The 23,930-nt window shown below is 33.3% G+C and overlaps 1 protein-coding gene and 2 long non-coding RNA genes across 3 annotated transcripts; 2 read left to right on the forward strand and 1 right to left on the reverse strand.

Moving 5' to 3' along the window:
- The first annotated feature begins 3,180 nt into the window (after positions 1-3,180).
- Positions 3,181-13,474, forward strand: LOC132303247 (uncharacterized). Its single transcript, XR_009481155.1, has 2 exons — positions 3,181-3,902; positions 13,060-13,474. It is a non-coding gene; the product is annotated as an uncharacterized LOC132303247 (long non-coding RNA).
- Positions 4,277-8,201, reverse strand: LOC132303246 (receptor-like protein EIX2). The gene is made up of 2 exons (XM_059800428.1): positions 5,164-8,201; positions 4,277-4,917 (listed from the first exon to the last, which is right to left on the reverse strand). Exons 1-2 carry the CDS (start codon positions 7,508-7,510, stop codon positions 4,745-4,747), a joined length of 2,520 nt encoding a protein of 839 aa, XP_059656411.1. The 5' UTR covers positions 7,511-8,201; the 3' UTR covers positions 4,277-4,744.
- A 1,252-nt stretch (positions 13,475-14,726) lies between the features above and the next one.
- Positions 14,727-21,387, forward strand: LOC132302231 (uncharacterized). Its single transcript, XR_009480781.1, has 2 exons — positions 14,727-15,087; positions 20,906-21,387. It is a non-coding gene; the product is annotated as an uncharacterized LOC132302231 (long non-coding RNA).
- Positions 21,388-23,930: the final 2,543 nt, after the last annotated feature.

Raw genomic sequence — 23,930 nt, forward strand, 5'->3', positions numbered from 1 at the left:
TTTGTGAAATTATTCTTTCTTTCCTTATATCATCTCTACCGAATTAAGGAAATTTGTTCTTTCGTTCCTATTTCTCTTCCGCCCCTCTTCTTTCTTTCTTAACAAACATAGCGTTAGGGACCGAATTCGGTAGTTCCTGAATTCAATTTATATAAAAAGAATGGTGAATTCCATCACATGATGTAATAATGACATTACACATGAATTGAATTCTATAACTAACTAATTGGATCGTTAAATTATTATTCATAAAGGGATCCTTAAATTATTATTCATAAAGGAATCATCTCCTTTAAGCAAATTGACCAATTGATTGTTTGTTAGCAAAGAATATTGAGAAATTGAATTGTTTGTAAGCAAAGAATATTTGACTATTTTATGTTGACTTTTGTAATGAATCTCTTGCCTAAATAAGAAATAATTTGGAAAATATTAATTTTAGTTTTATGTAAATATGGTTTTAATAGAGTTTCCACATACAAATCTTAACCGTACCTATATCTATCTATACTATTATTAAATGTGCAAAGTATTTCAATATTTATTTATATAAAAAAAGATTTTTTAATTGATATAAAAAAAATTAGTTTTTTTTTTATTTATTTATAGATAATTATCACAATATAACCAATCCAGCCCAGTTATGATATGTCATTATCAAGAAAGGACACATGTATATCATCTTATTAATCCAAGAAGCCTATAAATAGAGGTATTGAGGAAGGAGAAAGGGGTACAGGAATTGAGAATTCTAGAAATCCAGCATTCAAGAGTAAAATACAGAAGTTCTGCCAAAGAGTTTCAGTATTTATTTATATAAAATTTTAGTATTTATTTCTTTATATAAAAAAATATTTATTAATTGATATAAAAAGAGTTTTTATCTATATTATTATTAAATGTGTAAGAGTTTCCGTATTTATTTATTTATATAAAAAATATTTATTAATTGACATGAAAAAAGTTTTTTATTTATTTATTTATTTAAAAAAACCACTCTACGTAATAAAACTCAATTAGAAATTACCTATTTTATTTTCAATAAAACTCTATTACACTAGATAAAGATATATTTAAAGAGTTTCTATAAAACTCTAACACTAATTACTTATTTGTCTATTTATTATGAATTTTTTAATAAAAGAAAATCTATTTACACAAAAATTATTAATATAAAAAATATTTATTAATTGATATAAAAAGAGTTTTTAAAAGAGTTTCTATTAAACTCTAACACAAATTACTTATTTATTTATTTATTATCAGCTTTTTAACAAAAGAAAATCTAATTAGAGAAGAATTATTAATATAAAATTTTTATAAAAAGAGTTTTTATCCATACTATTATTAAACGTGTAAAGAGTTTCAGTATTTATTAACTTATATAAAAAATTATTTATTAATTGATATAACAAGAGTTTTTATATAAAAAAAAACTCTATAAAACTCTAAAATCTACATAATAAAATTTAAATTAACATATTTATCTATTTATTATTTTAAATTTTTTATTAAAAGGAAATTTAATTAAACAAGAATTATTAATATAAAAAATATTTATTAATTGATATATAAAATAAAATAATTTTTTTTAAAACTCTACGACAAATTAGCTTTTATTATGACTTTATTAATAAAATTAAATCTATTTATTATGAGTTTTTTAATAAAAGAAAATCTAATTAGATAATTATTATTAATATAAAAAATTATTTATTAATTGATACAAAAAGTGGCTTTAAAAGAGTTTTTATAAAACACTAACACAAATTACATATTTATCTATTTAATATGAGTTTTTTAATAAAAGAAAATCTAATTAGACAATTATTATTAATATAAAAAATTATTTATTAATTTATATAAAAAGAGGTTCTAACACAAATTACATACTTATTTATTTATTATGAGTTTTTTTTTAATAAAAAAAAATCTAATTAAACAAGAATTATTAATATAAAAAATAAAATATTTTTTTCTAAAACTCTATCACAAATTACCTATTATTATAATCTTTTTTATTAAAAGGTAATATAATTAGACAAAAATTATTAATATATTAAAATATTTATTAATTCATATAAAAAGTGTTTTTAAAAGATGTTTTATAAAAACTCTAATACATATTATTTATTTACCTATTTATTATGAGTTTTTTTAATAAAGGAAAATATAATTAGACAAGGATATATATATGTTTAAAGAAAATAAATAATTTATATAAAATTTTACTACAAATTACCTATTTTATTTTCAATGAAACTCTATTACATTAGATAATGATGTATTTAGAGAGTTTCTATAAAACTGTAACACAATTTAACTAAACTTTACCACAAATTAACTATTTTATTTTATTTAAAACTCTATCACATATAACATGTATTTATCTATTTATCATGAGTTTATTAATAAAAGAAAATCTAATTAGATAAAGATATATTTAAAGAAAATAAAATAATTTATTTAAAACTTTACCACAAATTACCTATTTTATTTTCTTTAAAATTTTATCACATTATACAAGAATATATTTAAAGAAAATATATAATAATACATATAAATAAAATATAAAAGTGTAAAGAATTTCAGCATTTTAATATTTATTTTTTAATATAAAAATAATTATTAATTAATATAAAAAGAGAACTCTATCACATATAACCTTGTATTTATCTATATATTATGAGTTTTTTAATAAAAGAAAATTTAATTTTAGAAGGATATATTTAAATAAAATAAAATAATTTCTATAAAACTCTTTTACAAATTACCTTATATATTTTCTTTAAAACTATATCACATTATAAAATGATATATTTAAAGAAAATAAAATATAACCTAGGGTCTTCCAAAAAATCACAAACTCCATACAATAAATTTTTATATCAATTTAAATCTAATGTATGATTAGTATAATTGAATTTCTATTGTAAATTTAAAATTATACTAAATTTCAAATTTTCTAATAAAATTCAAATTACAAATTACCTATTAAAATTCAAATCTTTAATATTATATATATATAATTTTTTAAATATTACCTAATAAAATTTAATTTACAAATTACTTAATAAAATTCAAATTAATTAAAAGAATTTATTACTATGCAAAACTTAAATATTTCAGTATTAAAATAAAAAAAAATTAAATATAAATATTTCCGTATTAATATAAAAATCTAAAAGAATTTATTACTCTACAAAAACTCAAACTCTACCACCAATTTCAAAATATTTCAGTATTTATTTATTAATATAAAAAAATATTTATTAATTAACATAAAAAGAGTTACAAAATTGCTATATTTTGTAAGGTTTATTATTACAAGTTTCAAATCAACAATTAGAAAAAAAAGAAAAAATGAAAAAAAAAATGAGAGAAGTTACAAAACATTCATTGCCTTTTCCTAGTGTGTGTATATATATATATATTTGTGTGTTTTTTTCCGGAAATTCAGATTGTATTAGGAAAAAAAAAAAATTAATGAACAGGTAGAAATGAAAAATGGAGCGGACCACCAAACAGTCTTGGAGAGGCCAGTCAAAAACCCAAACAAAAGGCAACATAAGAGAAGCAGCCCAACCCATCTTCTTCATTTAACCTTCTTCTCGGAGTCAATATTTTCGGGTAACAGAGAGATTGCAACGGTTGCTTCGTTGTTTCTACGCAAGGTTGGTTGATGAAGACGAATCTGGAAGATCACAGACATGGATAGCCCTAATTGCATCCTCTGATGAGATCGCAAATGCTCTGTAAAAAATTATTTGATTGGGTGGATACAGAGCCTCTGAAAATTCGAGCGTTGCGCTCTCTCTCCATAGGGCACATACAGTGGAAGATAGATCCAACTTGTTGATGGAGTTATAACATCTTCTTCCAATTCCATGATTCTTGCTGAGGTACGTTTATTTCTCAGAAATTACTTCCCCTAATTAGATGTGCTTTGTCCTCACTGTGCCCAAATTCTATTATCGTTGTTCGACACAATATTCCACATATATGCATTAGTATAGATGACTTATTTCATCTGCTTATACTGTAATGGAGTAGATTACTTTTCATCAGATGGTAAATTTTACTTCCAACGCCCTTTTTGTGTGTTTGTGTGTGCCCCTTGTGGTAAACAACTATCATTTTACCAATGGGCGAGTGTATCAGGTCCTTACTTTCTAAAAGAAGGTTAGGGGATCGAGCCTTCGTACGTGTGTGAGAATAGTATAATCATTACCAATTTATTCTACTAAAAAAAAAACAACAATTACTTTGGCCCACACCCTAACTTGAAACTTTGTTAGCATCCCAACATAGAAATAATCCAAAGCTTAAAGCTTAACAGGAGAATGCAAAGTGCAAACAAATATATATAATTTAGATATCATCCATGTAATCAACTTTTGCATAATTAAATTACAACATACTCTATAATTGAATGATGATCACCACTCAATCAAAATGACTACATAGAATTACACATACCTACAGAAACACAATTTATGCCACATGCTATGCATCACTCAAACCATACAAATCTCCAACACCTTTTGAACAGTATAGGACCAAATACACCCCAAAAGCCAATAACAAAACCAAGTGCCATGCTCACATAATACAAACCACACAATGCTCAATTTATTTTATAACTATAACAGCAAGAACAAAGTAGACACTTCAACTAAACAACCATTAAAGGAACTTTGAAGCCATTACCTCTAAAAACTTGATTGATGCCTGTCACTGGACATCACCTGGATCTCTTAAACTTCTTGCAAAACCAGTTCACTTGTAGCAGTGTGGCCACATAGATCCTGTCTTTCATGTCATCAAGAAATTTAAAATAAGCATGCCGCCAAGTCCTCTTAAAGAAAAGAACACCACAAACTCCCCAAAAGCCAGCAGCGAATCCAGGTCCCATCCCTATATAAAACCAAAACATTTCAGATTCTTCTTTATCTTGGCCCACAGGGATTTCACTTTGATATTCCCTCTCTGTTGTACAATTCTTTAAGAGAGGAGCTCCACAAAGTTCAGCATTGCCGATGAAGCTAGCTTCATCAAAGCTCTGAAGCTGGGTGCTTGAAGGGATTATTCCAGACAAGTTGTTGTAGGACAAATTCAAGTAATTAAGAAATGTCAAATTAGACATGCTCTGAGGAATTTCACCTGACAAATAATTTTTCGAAAGATCCAGGGATTCCAACATTGTCATGCCCCCGATTTTCTCTGGTATCTTACCTCTCAAGTGATTATGAGATAAGTTCAGAAAACGCAATGCATGAAGACCTGATAGCTGAGGAGGGATTGGCCCAGACAGTCTGTTACTTGAAAGGTCTATGCTCCTAACAAGTTTAAGAATGCCTCTGTACTCTGAGTTCCTCCCTTTTGTGACCAACCAGAGTGTCTCAATGTAGGAGCCATAGTCATTCCCATACTCTAAAGCTTCAAAATATTCAGAATCTAAAGTATCTATCTCAGCCATTGCGCTGATATTATTCAAACATTTTGGAATAGTTCCTGACAGACTATTGTTGGCAAGGTCCAGAACTATAATAGAAGAAAGCTGACATATTTGTGGAGGAATATTGCCGACAATTCTATTGGATTTCAAACGAAGGGCCATTAGAGTTGTTATTTCTCCCATCCAGCTTGGCATTACTCCTGTGAATTCATTTTCACCTAAATCAATGAGCCCCAATGACGTGCAGTTCTTCAACGATTCCGGTATCTCTCCTAAGAAGCTATTATCATGCAAGTGCAATGATTCAAGTTGAGATAAATAACTCATTGAGCTAGGAATTTTACCAGACAGGTTATTGCTCCCCAAATTTATATGGGTCAAAGATTGCCAATACATCCAACAATTAGAAAGTTCACCTGATAAAAGGTTATTTGACACGTCCAGAACTTCTAAATTATTGTCTCTATTCACCTTCTGGCACAGGAAAGAGGAAATGGATCCAGAAAATGTATTATTTGCCAAATTCAGGACTTTAACATTTGGTGATAGATGTGGCAGATGGCCTTTAAAGGAATTAGATCCCAATTCAATGACACTAGAATTTAGCAAGACGGTTGATATGTTACCGTTGATCTGGTTGTCAGAGAGATTGATCAACTCCATATGTGAAGCCAAATTCCAAATCCAGTCTGGAGCTGCATCAGAAATTCCCGACTGCGAAATGTCTAACTGCTTAAGAGATGTTTGTGTTCGTAGCCATGCAGGAAACTTTGGACCCATCTTGCAGGAACCCATTGCAATGGACTCGAGTCGAAAGGGAGGAACCCAATCAGAATTCACCTTAAAGGAGAAAGAGTTTAAAGAAATTTCGAGAACCTTCAATTTTGAGAGTTTCGCGAAATTCACTTCAGAAACAATGCCTCCTAAGGAGTTATTTCCAATGTGTAAGGTCTCTAGATTTGGAAGCCGCCCAATACTCTTTGGAAGAGTACCATTCAGTTGATTACTAGAAAGATACAACTCCCTTAAGGACAATAAGTTTCCGAGAGATGTAGGAATGGGACCGGACAATGAGTTCATATAAAGAAGAATATATTCGAGATGTTTCAGCTGGCCAATATTATTTGGAATTTGCCCAGAAAGATGATTGTCCTGCAAATACAGACTTTTCAACATGTGAAGATTTAATATGCTACTTGGTATGTGACCATATAGATAATTGAAGCTCAGATCAATGGAAACAAGACTATTGCTGAGATTAAACAACCAATTAGGTATCTTGCAATTAAAACGGTTGGCAGAAAAATCAAGGACTTCAAGAGATGTAAAATTAACATAACTCTGAGGAGGAGTCATTTTATCAAGTCGACAAAGGGACAAATGCAGTTCTGAAAGGGAAGGGAGCATGCTCAATGCTTGAAGCCAATCGGTTGCCTTGTGAAGATCAATGCTACTCATGTCAAGGTATTCCAAGGAATAAAGATGAGCAATCCAACTAGGGTTTTCCAAAGAAAGTTCATTTCCACCTAAATTGAGATAGCGAAGGCTTGAGAGATTCCCAAGCTGATGAGGAACCGCCCCCCCAAATACTGCTGTTGAGAGGTCAAGATATCTTAAACATTTCATAGAACCTAAGAAACTTGGAATACTCGCACCTGCAAAATCATTCCAGCTCAAGTTCAAGTAGCTTAGAAATTCTAATTCCAGCAACGAGGGAGTAATCTTACCACCCAACTTGTACATCTCATAAGAGTCATAACTGACGATATCATATGGATTGTGGAGGTCGAGCTCAATGACTCTGCCTGTTACATTGTCGCAGTGGACTCCTGTCCATTGACAACAGTCTTGATGAACAGACCATGACGATAGCCTGTTTGCAGGATCTGTGAGACCATGTTTGAAGCTTAGAAGGGCTCTTTTTTCCTTTTCGCTGCAAAGAATACCAGTTGGTGGTTGTCCATCACTTGAGCTAAAGATGGAAGTGTCTGCCAATAGAAACCAAAACAAGAGAAGCACAGCAAATGTTGCAATGAAGTTATTCATGATCATGTATGTGATGTGACCAAAAATGAAGAAAAGAACCGAACTAGTTCAGAAGGGCATTTAGGCTGGGGAAGAGGAACTGTGGTCTGGTAGTGGAGGAAGAGACTTTCATTCCAAGACTTAAAAATTCTCCTGGGCTGACTTGGACTCTCCTGCCTTGGGAGTTAACTTGTGGTTTTAAAATCTTATCATGTGAATGGAATTTTCTCAATAAGTGACAGGTTTATAACCATCTCCAACCCTTAATGCACCCCACCGGAATAACTTACTGTAATATTAATCTAATCAATTTAACCTACATATCCATCTACCAGAGTTCATGTTTTTCAGAAGAAAAAAAAAAAAAGTGGTTTTCATGGGCCAACAGATACCCTTTGGGAGAGCATTTGTCATTTTCTCAATAAATGACAGGTTTATAACCATCTCCAACCCTTAATGCACCCCACCAGAATAACTTACCCTAATATTAATCTAATCAATTTAACTTGGATATCTATCTACCAGAGTTATTGTTTTTCAGAAGAAAAAAAAAAAAAAAAGTGGTTTTCATGGGCCAACAGATACCCTTTGGGAGAGCATTGGTCATTTTGTGACTTCAGCATCTCCATCAAAAGTCTTAGAACAGAGCACCAAGTTTGTGAGACAAAACCAACCATGGACGCGGATGACTAGAGACCTAGAATGCACGGACATTGTACCTAGGGGTGTCTGAGGATGCTCAGACATGTGTCAGACTCGCGGATACTGCCGCGCACTAGAAGTGTCTTGGAATTTAAATATTATATATAGATATATATTTTAAACACGTAACACGACAAAAACACGCTTGAGACACTTTTAGGCCAGGGTAGGGGTAATGGAATTCAATGCAATTTAAAATATATTAGAAGAATAATATGAAATTTAAGAAAACAAAATTAACCAACATTTAGTTCTAAACTTCCAATTAGTGATTTCATTCACAAGTGTATGGATAAAATGTGTAAAAATTATTATTCTTTATATATAATGGTATATTATATTATTATTTTTTAACATATCCATGCTCGATTATTCTAAAATTTGCCGTATCATCTTAGCTAGAGACTTTAGCCAAAATTTGCCGTATCGTCTTAGGTAGAGACTTTAGCCAATAATAAGATCAACGCAAGTGCTTGTATAACAAGTCTATGCGTCTAGTCTTTAACTTTCATTTTCAAGGAACTCTTTTCTTCTGGTCTTCCACTTTCATTTTTAGTGCCAAAAGTTTTCCATCTCGTGGAAATTTTCTCCTCCAATTTGGATTTTGTGCCTGTACAATTATGTCATTTTAAAATAGCTATTACTGTAGTCTAAAATAATTTCAATAACCCCAAGAATATAAAATAATTTTTAGTATTCTAAAAAAATTATGTAGTTTTAAATTCCGTTTTCAAAAAAAGTTCAAAAAGGCATCTAGTGAAACTGTGAAAGAAATCAAACCATTTTCCTTTTTTCTGCTGTCTTTGAACAATAAATTATTCTTAAAAGGATAGGAACCCGTGATCTCAGCGGATATATATACACATGTATACACAAACAAAAAAACTCAGCAGCTGAAATGACCTACTTTCATAACTGATACAACATGAAATGGAAGTCCATCATCCAAGAGTCCAGCTCAGACCAAACAGGAGACGTTTTCTCTACTGGTTTCAACTAATCAAAGGAAATGGCTCTTTAACTTTCAGCATGTTCATTAATGACTGCAATAAGGGAAAAAGTAAACAGCAACCACCACCTACAATAAGAATGGGATAGAGAGGGAAAAAAGAAAAAAAAAAAAAAAAAAAAATCCGAGAATAAAATGACAATGTAGCGAAGAGATTTGAATCCGTGATCTCAAGGTGATGACTTTGCAAGCTACCAAACTACTCTACTCCGCACAATTGAGAACTAATAGACAAACAATAATATAATGTACCCCTCCACTATCCCAATCCAACAACAAGCAACGAGAAAAAACTAATCCATGACCTTTAAAACTTTCAAAATCAATCATTTGAATCTAAAAACCCTAGTTTTCCCCAGAAAACCTGGTTGTCTTCAGATACAGTGATAATACACACAATTGCCAATAATGAATTCACAAATAGATATAGAACACAAGGGATAAATAGTAGAAAATATAAAAAATTAAAATTAATTACATCTAGAAAATAGAAAGAATCAAAATTAATTACATCTTTCAATGAGAGACCTTTTATCTCAAATCGTCTAATAGTATCACCAACCTAATATGGAAAAATTGAATATCAAATTCATCTTCATTTGAAATTTTTTTCGATTCAAATCAAAATTCGATTCATTGACATGTCTAGCTACAAGGCCCTTGGTTACTATATATATAGTACAATAACTTCACTAGCATTTTATCTCTTTAGGGTCGGTAATCCGTTTAACTTAGTGGGATGAGGATGGAATACTTCTAAAAAACCCATATCGAATTAACTGTTTGTCATCCCTAATCCCATCGGACTTACTCAAGTTCTCTCCCAGATCTAACAAATAGTGCAAATCATATCATTACCAACTTTGTCACTCTAATTTTTTTTATTTAATTTTTCAAAGTCATTTTCAAATTAATTTTGTATCCATTACCTAAATTTCATTCTTTCATTATATTTAATTTTTAAAAACTATTTTAAAATCGCACTCAGGTTAAATAAAAAAGGTGGGGAAAAAAAAAAAAAATCTATACTATCTAGGAAATATGTACTACATCAATGCATTACAAAAACTGCTACTCTTGCTCTTGTTTAATAAGAGTTTGCTTAACAGGAGGATGCAAGCAAATATCTATGATTTAGATGTCATTCATATAATCAACTTTTGCAGAATAAAATTACAGCTTAGTCTACAGTTGAATGATGATCACCACTCAATTAAAATAACATCTATTTTCACACACCTATAAGAACAGAGAATTTATGCCACATTCTATCCATCAACTCAAAGCATACCAATCTCCATGACCTTTTGAACAGTACAGGACCAAATACACCCCAAAAGCCCATAATAAAACCAAGTGCCACGCTCACATAAAACCAATCCACCTCAGGTCCCTTGCCTTCATTGCCTCCTCCATTTCTAGAAGTAGGTGTTGCATCATTTACACTGCAATTGTGAACAAGTGGAGGCCCACAAAGATTGTTGCCAACAAAGCAAGATGCATTAAAACTTTGGAACTGAGTGCTTAGTGGTATTTCACCTTTCAAGTTGTTATTGGACAAGTTCAAGTGACTTAGGAATGTCAAACTTGCCATGCTTGGAGGGATTGCACCAATAAGATGGTTTGTAGAGAAATCAATGGACTCTAATAATATCATAGAACCAATATTCTCAGGAATCCTTCCCGTTAAAATATTATGCGACAAATTTAACGATCGAAGCCCGAGAAGCTTTGGGAATATCTCCTGATAAATTGTTACCTGAAAGGTCCATGCTCGTTACCAGTTGAAGGATGGTGCTATATCCAAGCACTTTCCCTTTCATCACTAGTAATGCATTCTCCATAATACCATTAAAGAAGTATGCAATGGTAGCATTAGAGCCATTAAACATCTGATCACTTGAGTTTTGCTGTATGTTCATGGCACTTAGATTCCTAAAACATCTTGGTATGCTTCCCCATAAATTATTATGTGCAAGGTCCAAGATTTGAAGTGAAATGAGTGCACAAAGTTCTTCGGGAATGCCGTTGTGCAACTTATTTGACCGTAGGATGAGGATCTTGAGATTAACAAGTCTCTCTCCAATCCATGTTGGTATGCTTCCTGAAAATTCATTTTCACCCAAGTCCATAGCCGCTAACCCAGTACAGTTATGTAATGAGATAGGTAGTTCTCCAAAAAGGCTATTATTACGCAAATGCAACGATTTGAGGTGATTTAATGATCCCATGGAGCTTGGAATTTTTCCAGTTAGATTGTTGTTTCCTAAATTTAGGAATTCAAGCCCAACCCAGCTCATCCAACAATTGGGAATTTCTCCTGATAAAAGATTTCCCTCTAGATTAAGAAGTTGCAAATTCTTTGGTTGATCCATCCTGTAACATAAGAAGGGGGAAATAGATCTTGAAAATGAATTGTTAGAGAGATCCAGTGTAATTGCACCTGAAGATATATGGGGTAACGTACATCTGAAGTGATTAGAACTTAGATCAACTATTGTCGAAATAGAAAAAACTAAAGGCATATCAACAATCTGACCATGGAAATGATTGCGAGAGAGATTTAAAATGTAAACCTCGGAAGATAAGTTCCAAAACCAATTGGGAATGACATCTGAAATCCATTGTTGGATGGATCCAGAACCGCTAAATTCTTTTGTGACTGAACTCTGAAGCCATGGTGGAAATTGTGGCCCCAGTTGGCATGCGCCTAGTGTTAGCATATCAAGTTGAAATTGAGGAACCCAAGTTGGACCCACTTGCAAGACCAAATGATTTTCAGCTCCACCGAATTGTCTTAATCTTGCAAAGTGAACTTAGATATAGCACCTTGGAAAATATCCATACTACATCCAGCTTTGCAAGTTGTCCAAGACTTTTCGGTACATGTCCACTCAAGTTATTATTAAAAATATCTAAATATTTCAAGGATGACAATCCTCCCAAAGACACTGGAATGTGACCAGAAAGAGAATTATTATAAACTTCAAAATATTGCAAAGTCGATAGTCCCCACAAAGATTCTGGAATGTGACCAAAAAGAAAATAACTTATAAGCACGAGGGCTACCAGATTTTTAGATTGTGCGATTTGATGAGCAGCATCAGGAAAATGGCCACAAAGTTGAGTCCCTGATAAATCTGGAGTTTCCAATACTTCTAAAATGCAGTTGGAGAATATATTGAAATATTCGGATATATTGCCACCAAAATATTACCATTGTGTGCAATTAGATTACAAAATTAGCCTTGTAATTATTTGAAGCGTTTGAGATACTCCATAATGATATGATGAAAATACCCTCAAGATATAAACTTGTAGATACATAGGAGGTATGCCATTGGCATCTTATTTATAACCATCAAGTCATCTCCATAATAAAGTACACCTGACTGCAATCATGTATGAAAAACACACGTTGTTAGGAACGTCATGCAAACCACATGCACTTTTATCTAACACAATAGGCTTTTTACTTTGTTTGGAGCGTCATACATAATGCATTGCACACTTCAGCTAACTAACACACAATTGTATTTAACCCATCGATTACACCACAACCACCTTCATAATCAGCACCATTATTAATTGTAGCTCTCACTGTCCCATTTTTTTTTTCGTTTGGATATCTCATGTCACTTGTACGTTGAAGCTCTTCTAAGTCTCACAACATCGATTTTACGTATACAGTAACTGCATTAGTTGGTACTTACATGTCTTTAGTAGATATAATGATGGAGACACTTGTAAGCTGACTGAAAATATTAGCTCAAAAGCAGTCATATACAGTGCACAGGTCAATTCCATAGCAAAGACCACCAATAATGCATACTATTGAAAGCAGTTTCCAACATTGTTGCAACAGGGGACTCTAAAACCTCTTGTTCAGGACCACCCAAGATTTGTCAGTCACGCCTCCATCATACTAGCGATGGAGGGAATTCGCGCCGGGATGGAACAAGGCCGTTTTGAACATATACTACTACTAGTGTTGCTGGAATGAAACGCAGGATTCGGAACAGAATTATGCTGCTTGCTGGCCCTGATAGTGGAAGAATGCGGCAGCAACGCTTTCTCTCGTGTAGCTGTGATAGCGGAATTGAATTGTTTGACTATTTTTTGTTGACTTTTATAATGAATAGCTTGCATAAATAAGAACTAGTTTGTAAAATATTAATTATTAGTTTTATTAGGAATCAAAGGGTTTATGTCTAAACTGTGTAGAAAAATATGTTGCATCATTTTCCGTTGTTGATATATCCAGAAAAAGTGTTAAATAATTTTTTTTTTAAAAAAAAATCCAGAAAAAGTGTTTAGATTTTTTTTTTTTTAAAAAATAAATCCAGAAAAAGGTGTTTGTAAGCAAAGAATGTTCGACTATTTTATGTTGACTTTTATAATGAATATCTTGCCTAAGTAAGAAATAGTTTGTAAAATATTAATTATTAGTTTTATTATGAATCTTTTGCCAATACTTAGGAACCAAAGGGTTTATGTCTAAACTGTGTAGAAAATATGTTGCATCATTTTCAGTTGTTGATATATATCCAGAAAAAGTGTTTAAATTTTTTTTTTTTAAAAAAAAAAATTCCAGAAAAAGTGTCACAGTTCTATAAAAAAAATGACTGCTTTAATTAAATGCATATTCTGGGTGTTTTTGAAGGAAAAAAAAAAAAAAAAAAACTACACATAAGTAGAGTTAGTCTTAAAAGACAAACTAGTTTATTTTTAAAGTTTATATTTTACATTGATTGAATTAGGCAAAGTAATTACATATAAATTGAGGACCGTTGATCAGGTCCAAAGTGTCCTTCATGTTGTGATAAAAAAATTTGGAAGAATGTATGATATTTCTTCCTTAAAGAGAAGGTTGAGAGTTGGAGTCTCGTTAGAAGCATGTTGGTAGTGGGTTTGCTTTAACTTCTGCTGAGAAAAAAATTAAATAAATAAAATTATTTGACCATTCATAGACAATAAAATAAAAATAAAAGCTTAGCTTCAAACACCAAAGTGAACGAATTGATTCAATTCTCAGTATAATAGTACTTTACTTTCAGGTCAATAATGACCTTCCCGAGCCATCATTTCACTGAATATCAATTCCTAACCATTCTCACAATTAAACACTTCTATTTGTCAAATCTCTAACGGTACACATAAATGGCTATCACCACATATCCTTAAGATAACAGTTCAATTAAATTGTTAATTAATTGGATATTCACTAGCATGCAGGGCATATTTGAAATAACTTAAAATCAGTTATATTTGAATGAATTTTTCTAAATTTTTTAACTGAAAAAATTATTTAATTTAAAAAAGATAATTTGGTATTTATAAGAATTTGGAGGGCATTTTGACCTTAAACAATAATTGTTGATGTGTATGTAATTATTTTACTTAATTTAACCAAAATAAAAAATATAATTTTTAAATAGAACAATTTGTAATTTAGGACTCCTGCTTCTGCTGAGAATTTTTTACCTTCAGATAATTGTATTAGTAAAAAAGAGGAAATGAAATGAAAACCCCAAACAAAAGCCAACGAAAGAGAAGCAGCCCAACCCATCTTCATATAACATTCTCAGAGTCGATAACGACTATATTTTCTGGTAACGGAGGAGATTGCAAGGCTTGCTTCGGTGTTTCTATGCAAGGTTGGTTGATGAAGACGAATATGGTGCACGAATCAGGAAGATCCCACACATGGATAACCCTAATTGCACCCTCTGATGAGATCGCAAATGCTCTGTAAAAAAAGCTTTGATTGGGCGGATGAAGAAGAGCCTCTGAAACTTCGAGCATTGCGCTCTCTCTCCATACAGTGGAAGATAGATCCAACTTGTTGATGGAGTAATAACAGATTTTTCCAATTCCATGATGCTTTGCTGAGGTACGTTTATTTCTCAGAAATTCCTTCCCCTAATTAGATGTGCTTTGCCCCACTGTGCCCATTTGCCTTTATGACTTATTTGATCTACATATACTGTAATGAAGTAAATTACTTTTCATGTTATGGTAAATTTTACTTCCAACGCCTTTTTATGGCACTGTCCTCACCTTTGCCTCAGACACACCATGTTTTTTTTTCAGTAATCGGTAGTAAGTTGTATAGAAGGAGAAAACTGTACAAACAAACATCCCTACAGCGAGCTGAGCAACATAGAAAGAGTCCAAAGCTTAAAGCTTGGAAGCAAAAGAAACAATCTATAGCCTAACAAGGGGCAAACACTTACTCGCAAATTGTTAATAAGGAATGTGCAACCACCTAAGTCCGAAGGTTTTGAAAGTTCCAGAATTCATCCAAATAGTTAAGATCCTTGATAGCTTTAATTAGAGTTTGAGGAGGAGAAACTTTCCCTATGAAAGCGGTAGCATTTCTCTCCAACCTGGTAGAGTAAAAACAGTGGCATTGAGGATTAACTTATGGATCAAAAACTTGGCAGATTTCTTGGAAGAATTCCAGTGAGCAATGATGTCAGGCCAAGAGTTAGGAGAGAGATGAAAGCCAACAAGGTGTTGAGAGTGAGTCTAAGGCTCCATTTGTTTTCACGTAAAATATTTTTTTTGAAATATATATATATTTTTAGGAAAATTATATATTTTTTATTTTTACTTTGTCGGTGTTTGGCAAAGGTCTACGTTGAGGTTAAGGTCGAGTCCATCAGGCGAGACATGTAAAATAACTTGCTGAAAATTTATGGATAAATTATTTTTGTTAAATTTTAATATTTTTTTATTCGTAAATATTTTACGACAACCAAACACCAGAAAATAAAAAAATATTTTACATCCAAACAAACGGAGCCTAAATGAAAGAGGTATATGGGCAGTTGAAGAAGAGATGATTAATGGACTCAAGGGTGACAGGTGCAAAGGAAACAAGTATTGGGGATCTGAAGGTAAGAAATTGAGTTACTATCAAGCGTATTAAAAGTCCATTCCTGAAAGCCAGCCAATAAATGAAGTTGTGCTTAAGAATACGATTTCTAAACCATAAAATGTGAGACCAACAGCACAAGGGAGCTGGGGAAGCCAAATATATTAGGGTGTTTAGGTACAGTTTAGAAATGCAGAGCTCTTGCTATTTTGATATAATCAAGCGCAAAAGAGTTATGCTGCGAAAGGATCGAATGGGGTTTATGAGAACAAGATAAATAATAACAATATAAATATAAATAGGCACACACACAATAGGAGATAAGGATTTATGTGGTTCGACTTTTGGCCTACATCCATGGAGAAGATAGACAGAATTTTGTTTTGGAATTCAAAATAAGGAGATTAAAAACAAGAAAAAAAAAAAAAAAAACCACAGAGTGTACAATTTATTGTAGAACTACCACAACAAGAACAAAGTAGACACTTCAACCAAACAACCTTTCAAGGAACTTTGGAGCCATACCTTCAAAAATTGATTGATGACTTTCAGTGGACATCACCTGGTCTCTTAAACTTCTTGCAAAACCAATTCACTTGTAGCAGTGTGGCCACGTAGATCCGGTCTTTCATATCATCAAGAAACTGAAAATAAGCATGCCTTCAAGTCCTCTTAAAGAAAAGACCACCGCAAACTCCCCAAAAGCCAGCAGCGAATCCAGGTCCCATCCCTATATAAAACCAAAACATTTCAGACTCTTCTTTATCTTGGCCCACAGGGATTTCACCTTGAGATTCTCTCTGTGTTGTGCAATTCTTTACGAGAGGAGCTCCGCAAAGTTCAGCGTTGCCGATGAAGCTAGCTTCACCAAAGGTTTGAAGTTGGGTGCTTGAAGGGATTATTTCGGAAAAGTAGTTGTATGACAAATTCAAGTAACTAAGAAATGTCAAATTAGACATGCTCTAAGGAATTTCACCTGACAAATAATTTTCCAAAAGATCAAGGGATTCCAACATTGTCATTCCCCCAATTTTCTCTGGTATCTTTCCTATCAAGTGATTAAACGACAAGTTTAGAAAACGCAATGCATGAAGACTTGATAGCTGAGGAGGGATTGGCCCAGACAGACTATTACTCGAAAGGTCTATGCTCCTAACAAGTTTAAGAATGCCTCTGTACTCTGAGTCCCTCCCTTTTGTGACCAACCGCATACCCTCAATGTAGAAGCTTTTAATGTAGTAGCCATTGATGTAGTAGTCATAGTTATACGTATAATCTAAAGCTTCAGAATAATCAGAATCTGAAGTATCTATTGCAGTCATCGCACTGAAATAATTCAAACAATTTGGAATAGTTCTTGACAGGCTATTGTTGGCAAGGTCCAGAACTATAATAGAAGAAAGTTGACATATTTGTGGAGGAATATTGCCGGTCATTTTATTGGATTTCAAGCGAAGAGCGATTAGAGTTGTGACATCTCCCATCCAGCTTGGTATGACTCCTGAAATTTCATTTTCACCTAAATCAATGAGCCTCAATAGTTTGCAGGTTTGCAATGACGCGGGTATCTCTCCGAAGAAGCTATTATCATGCAAGTGCAATGATTTGAGTTTAGTTAAATGACCCATTGAAGTAGGAATTTTACCAGACAACTTATTGCTCCCCAAGTTTAAATGGGTTAATGATTGCCAATACATCCAGTAATTAGAAAGTTCACCTGATAGAAGGTTATTTGACATGTCCAGAAGCTGTAAGTTATTGTTTCTATTCAACCTCTCGCACAGAAAAGAGGAAATAGGTCCGGAAAGAGTGTTGTTTACCATGTTCAACATTTGGAGATAGACGTGACAACTTGCCCTTGAAGCAGTTGGAACTCATTTTAATGACACTAGAGTTTAGGAGGACGGTTGATACGTCACCATTGATCCAGTTGTATGAGAGATCGATCAATTCCATATGTGAAGCCAAACTCCAAAACCAATCTGGAGCTTCATCAGAAATTCCCGAAAGCGAAATGTCTAATTGCTTAAGAGGTAACCATGCTGGAAACTTTGGACCCAACTTGCAGGAACTCATTGAAAGATACTCAAGTCGAAAAGGAGGAAACCAGTTGGAGCTGAAATTGAAGATGAAAGAGTTTGAAGACATTCCCAGAGCCTTCAATTTTGAGAGTGTAGCAAAATTCACTTCAGAAACAGTGATAGTGCCTTCTAAGGTATTATCTTCAATGGATAAGATCTTTGGATTTGTAAGAAGCCAAAGACTCTTTGGAAGAGTGCCATGTAGTTGATTATGAGAAAGATCAAATAGCCACAAGGATGACAAGTTTCCCATAGATACAGGAATGTGACCAGAAAATGAGTACATAGAAAGGCGAAGATATTCAAGATGTTTCAGCTGGCCAATCTCATCTGGTATGTGACCATGTAGAGAAGTGTACCACAGTTCAAGAGAACGAAGACTACTACTGAGATTAAACAGCCAATTAGGTATCTTGGAATTGAAAAGGTTGATAGAAAAATCAAGGACTTGAAGAGACGTAAAATTAACAAAACCACGAGGTGTAATCATTTTGTCAAGTAGGCAATTGGAGAGATGAAGTTCTGAAAGGGAAGGAAGCATGCTCACCACTTGAAGCCAATCAGTTGCCTTGTAAAGATCAACACTACTTATGTCAAGGTATTCCAAGGAATAAAAGCGAGCAATCCAACTAAGATTATCAACATAAAGTGTATATCCACCAAGATTAAGATATCGAAGGCTTGAGAGATTTCCAAGCTGATGAGGAATCGCCCCCACAAATCCTGCATATGAGAGGTCCAGAGACCTTAAACTTGTCATAGAACCTAAGAAACTTGGAATACTCATGCCATGAACGTCATTCAAGCTCAAGTCCAAGTATCTTAGAAATTCTAATTTGAGCAATGGGATAGTAATCTTGCCACCCAACTGGTAAGAATCATGTGCACTTAGGTGGAGCTCAGTGACTCTGCCTGTTACATTGTCGCAGCGGACTCCTGTCCATTGACAGCAGTCTTGATGTATACAGACCATGAGGATAGCCTGTTTGCAGGATCTGTGAGACCCTGTTTGAAGCTTGAAAGGGCTCTTTTTTCCTTTACATTGCAAATAACACCAGCTGCTGGTGGTCCATCAGTTGAGCTAAAGATGGAAGTGGCTGCTAATAGAAACCAAAACAAGAGAAGCACACCAAATGTTGCAATGAAGTTATTCATGATCATTTATGTGACCAAAAATGAAGAAAAGAACTAAACAAGTTCAGAATGTGATATTTCTGATTTTCCGCATTTTTCATTTTTTCCATAATTTTGTTAATGCGAGGGTATTTTCGTCATTTTTCATTTTACGTACCAGACACCGTGGGGTGTGCCGGATGGTTGGTTGGGGGCATTCCATGGAGTGCAGGACTTTTGGAAATGTAAGGTTAGGCATTTTCGCATTTTTTTTGTTTTTCGGGCTAGATGGTCCCGTGTGGGACCCGCTACCGGTATTGTCATGCATTGGGATTTTGGTTGGGTCCATTTGCATTTTATTTTATGTGACTTATGTGACATTTATATGGTGGTGCATTATTTATGTATGTGGTGTAGAATTAAAGATAAAAGAAAAAGGAAAAATAAAATATAATATGTGGGACCTACCATTATCACATAAATGGGTTAGAGACCACACTTTGGTCTCACTTTCTCAATTCTCTCTCCTGCTCCCGTTACTCTCTCTCTCTCTCCCCTTGCTTTGCTTTTTCTTTTCTTTTTTTTCAATTAAAACTTTAGAGCTTAATTACTCCTTCAATACTTGGAGTTTTTAGAAGCCGTTTGCGGCAAATCGAAGCCCACGACGAGGCCTTCGAATCCATACCAGCAATTTCAGTTTTGGTGCTCCCTAGTACTTTCGAAATTTGAGACCCATTTGAGGGTTTTGCATCACACTTGAGGTAGGGGTTCCTAATCCATGAAATTCTTGCTCCTTTGTGAATTATTCTTTGTTAATTATAGCTAAACATGCTTGATTTGAGATAAATGCCTCTAAAATGATTTGGTTTTGTATATGAAATTCATGATTATGTGTATATGTGGATTTGTGTGAAAAACATGCTTAAATGTTGATTTTATATGCTTGTGTGTTTGTAAACTTGTTAAAATTTACTATGTGGAAAGCATGTTTACGTGTAAATTCTTTTATGCCTATGGTGTTAGTAATTTATTAGCAATTGTTAAATGGAAGCATGTTAATTTGTGTAGTATAAAAGTCTTTCATTGTCATGACATTGAGAAAATCTGTAATGTTCATGCATGTCATTGGGCGTGAAAATGGAGAAAAGTGTTTCAAAATGAAAAAGGAGAATTTTGGGAAAGAAGTTTTGATTAAAGTGTTTTATGAAAAACTCGGTCGCCGCGGAGTCACCAAAGGGCCGGTAGGTTAATGTAACCTAGGGGGAACTAGGGAGATTGCCCTAGCGTGGTTGAGCTATCTGGGCCCAAATGACGATGCGGAGGTACCAACGGTCAGGGTCAGTAGCCAATCCTTCTCTCGGCGCTGAAGAGTTAATGAAGGGGGTTACATTAACGGTTTGAAAGTGATGGATTTGGATGTTGAAAATGGGGAGCGACATCGGCATGCTTCGCATTTTATAGCATCTCATTGTGTATGTTGAAATTGATTATTATGTTGTATATTTTTTTCGACATAGCATGACCCCGCCCCCTATTGTTCAATTCTTTGTTTGGATTTACGGGGACACAAGAGGTGTGTCTTAGGCACCGCCTACTGAGCAAAATGCTCACCCTATTATTTAATAATTTTTTTTCAGGAAATGGGAAAGAAGTGACGGATGACGTTCCACCACAGACTTAATTTGGATTTAGAATATTGTTTTGCTATTTTTGTACTAAGTCCCATATTTTTGTAAAACCTTAGTTTGTTATATTCGGTATAGAGGTTTGTAGACCCTTGTTATTGTAATCATAATTATGGACTGTAACTTTAGTATAAGTTGTCCAAACGTTGTAAGACATGTACTTTAGATCTTAACCATATATTTTGGGACTGTAATTATGATAATTTGGATTAAATGGTATGTGAATGTTCCACCATGAGATGAACCATGTTGAGGTATAATGAACGGATGAATGGGATGCCGAAATATATTATTTGTGTTGTGTGTTGGGACAGGTTGAATATGTCTTGAAGGGCCAAGAAGGGCCATTGCGTTTTTTTTTATTTGAACAGGTGGTTGTAAGCCCTTTTTTAGGAGAGGTCATGCTAAATTTATTTTAAAATCTTTTTTTTTTTATTTTTAAAAAAGGGTATCAGTTTAGGGTTGTTACACAGAAGAGCATTTAGACTGGGGAAGAGGAACTGTACGTGGTGAAGAGACTTCCGTTCAAGACTAAAAAAAAACTCATGGTTTGACTTGGACTCTCCTGCCCGGGGAGTTTACGCAAATTGTGGGTTCCTTTATATTAATCTAATCAATTTGACTCACACGTCTTCAAATTTGCTACATGGAATAAGAGTCTTATCCCTTTGGGAGAGCATTGATGATTTTGTGATCTCTTATCAAAACTCAGAAGTCTTAGAAATATTTGGACAAGCACCAAGTTGGTGAGACAAAACCAACCATCGATGTGGATGCCTAAAGACCTTAATCAAGTGTAAGATCAAGTCAAGTTCTTGTACAGAAAGTCTTTGCATCTACTCTTCCGCCCTCATTTTCAAGTCTGATCCCCCACCATGGCATCAGATTGCGATGCTCTCGCGGCTGTAATCAGACATCCACTATTCATATAGAATTTTTTTTATATTTTATACTTCTATATATTGAATTTTTTATATAATGTGCTCCTAAAATTATTTCTTATTTTTTTATATATTTTTTTCTAATTTACTTTTCAAATTCCTTAAACAAAAGTTAAATTTTCCTTGTTAAATTAAATTTTAATTGTTTTCTTTTTAAGTTGTCATTTTTCTTACTTTTTTTTTTCTCCTTCTCCTTCTCCTTCTCCTTTTTTTTTTTTTTTTTTTTTTACTTCTAGTCCTTTATATATATATATATATATATATATATATATATATATATATATATATTCTTAACATTGTGCCCCTCCTAAATTAAAATCCTGATTCCGTTCACAGGTGCATACTCGAAGAGGCTCGCATCGATGAAGACCGAACCCATCACTGAGGTGGAGGGTATTTTAGTCTTTTTTCGTTTTACGTACCGAATACCTTGGGGTGTGCCAGGTGTGTCAGAGATTTGATTGGGGGCATTTCCTTTCAGAGCTCTTGGAAATGCAATGGTCACCATTTCGGCATTTTCCGTTTTTCGAGCTGGGAGGTTCCAAGTGGAACTCGTTACTGGTATTGTTGTGTACGGGGATTATATTACGGTTACATTGCATTTCTTACATTGTTATTTTGTGCATAGATTATTTATTTATATGTTAATTGGTGTGGCAGTGAATTAGTTATTGTGTATATATATAAATATTTATAAGTTATGTTATTAAAGATTATTATAAAAGAAAAGAAAAAAAAGAAGTGGTGGGACCCGCAGGACATTATAACAATTATAATGGCTTCAGCAAAACCTCACTTTCTCTCACAACCAGTTCCCTCTCTCTCCCATTGACTTTTATTTTTTCTTTTTTTTTTACAACTTCAAACTTTGGTTTCTCTCAAACTATTGAGAATCTGATTTTACCACTTAGGGCAAATTTGATAAGCTTGTTGAGGCCTTCAATTTGATCGGAGCTGATTTCAATTTGGAGCATCCTTGGATTTCAAAATTCTAGGGTTTTGGGCTGAATTTGAGGCTTTGTTTGGCATAATCTCCAATTGAGGTACGGGTCTACCTAATGCACCTTGTTTTACCTTCCATTGAGCAAGCATCTAAGTCCTTTGCCATTTTATTTATTTATTTATTTTATGTTAAATTATGACATAATGTATATGATTGTATATTGAACATGTTTAAGGATGATTCTTGTACATGTTTACTTGGAATAGTGATGTTTTTGATGTGTTGGATTTCTAGAGCATGCAATGATTTTATTTGATTATTAAAAATGCCATGATTCTATTTGAGTATTATAAGTGCCATGGTGATATTGTTCTTGATATAGTGATGGAATTGAAATTATAAGGATGTAAATCATTACAAAGCATATCATGGCATAAAGGAGGGGTTCGGAGAAGAGGTGAAAGGAAAAATTTGATTCTTTTAAAGAGTAAAGTTTTTTTTTTTAAAAAAGATGGAAAGGTTTTTTTTTTAAAATGAACCGGATTTCGCAAGTCCAGGGCTAACTTGACCTAGAGGGAGCACGGCCCCGTGTAAGGCGTGAAAAAGTTAATACTAGGCCCTTTAACAGGTGCCGGATTTGGAACCAGGGATAATTATTAATTTCGTCTCGGTAAAGTCAGTCAGTGGATTTTTAAAAAAAGTGTGGGTTGGGTCGGTATAGATCAGATTTGGGACGAGTACATCACATCTCATTTCATTTCACGCACATTAATTCTAAAATTGTGCTTGTGACTAGGAAAATTACTTGTTAAATGGAAATGTTATTTGAACCCCATGGCATGACCCCAGCTCCATTTTCTATTCTCTTAGATGTTGTATAGCTCAAAGGAGTCCGAAACTAATGTCTTAGGCGATTTCTACTGAGTTTTATGCTCACCCCATTACTTAAACATTTTTTTTCAGGACACGGAAAAGAAGTGGCGGACAACGTTCCATCACAAGCTTAGTTTGAATTAGAAGACCGTTTTGTTAGTTTTTGCAACCAAAGTTTTACGTTGTAATGATATAATTATGTTCTTTATAATTTTGTGTT

This window comes from Cornus florida, unplaced genomic scaffold, assembly GCF_030987335.1.
Source record: "Cornus florida cultivar Cherokee Brave unplaced genomic scaffold, ASM3098733v1 CherokeeBrave_3.0.0_Hap2_Chr04, whole genome shotgun sequence".
In the NCBI taxonomy this organism is placed as follows: Eukaryota; Viridiplantae; Streptophyta; class Magnoliopsida; order Cornales; family Cornaceae; genus Cornus; species Cornus florida.

What these genes read in the sequence shown, in the direction of transcription:
- LOC132303246 (XM_059800428.1), bottom strand. Translation starts at nt 7,510, where the DNA reads ATGATCATGAATAACTTCATTGCAACATTTGCTGTGCTTCTCTTGTTT. An exon ending in TTCGAAAAATTATTTGTCAG is followed by an intron (nt 4,918 to 5,163) that starts GTGAAATTCCTC and finishes GGTTTTATATAG; the next exon opens with GGATGGGACCTGGATTCGCT.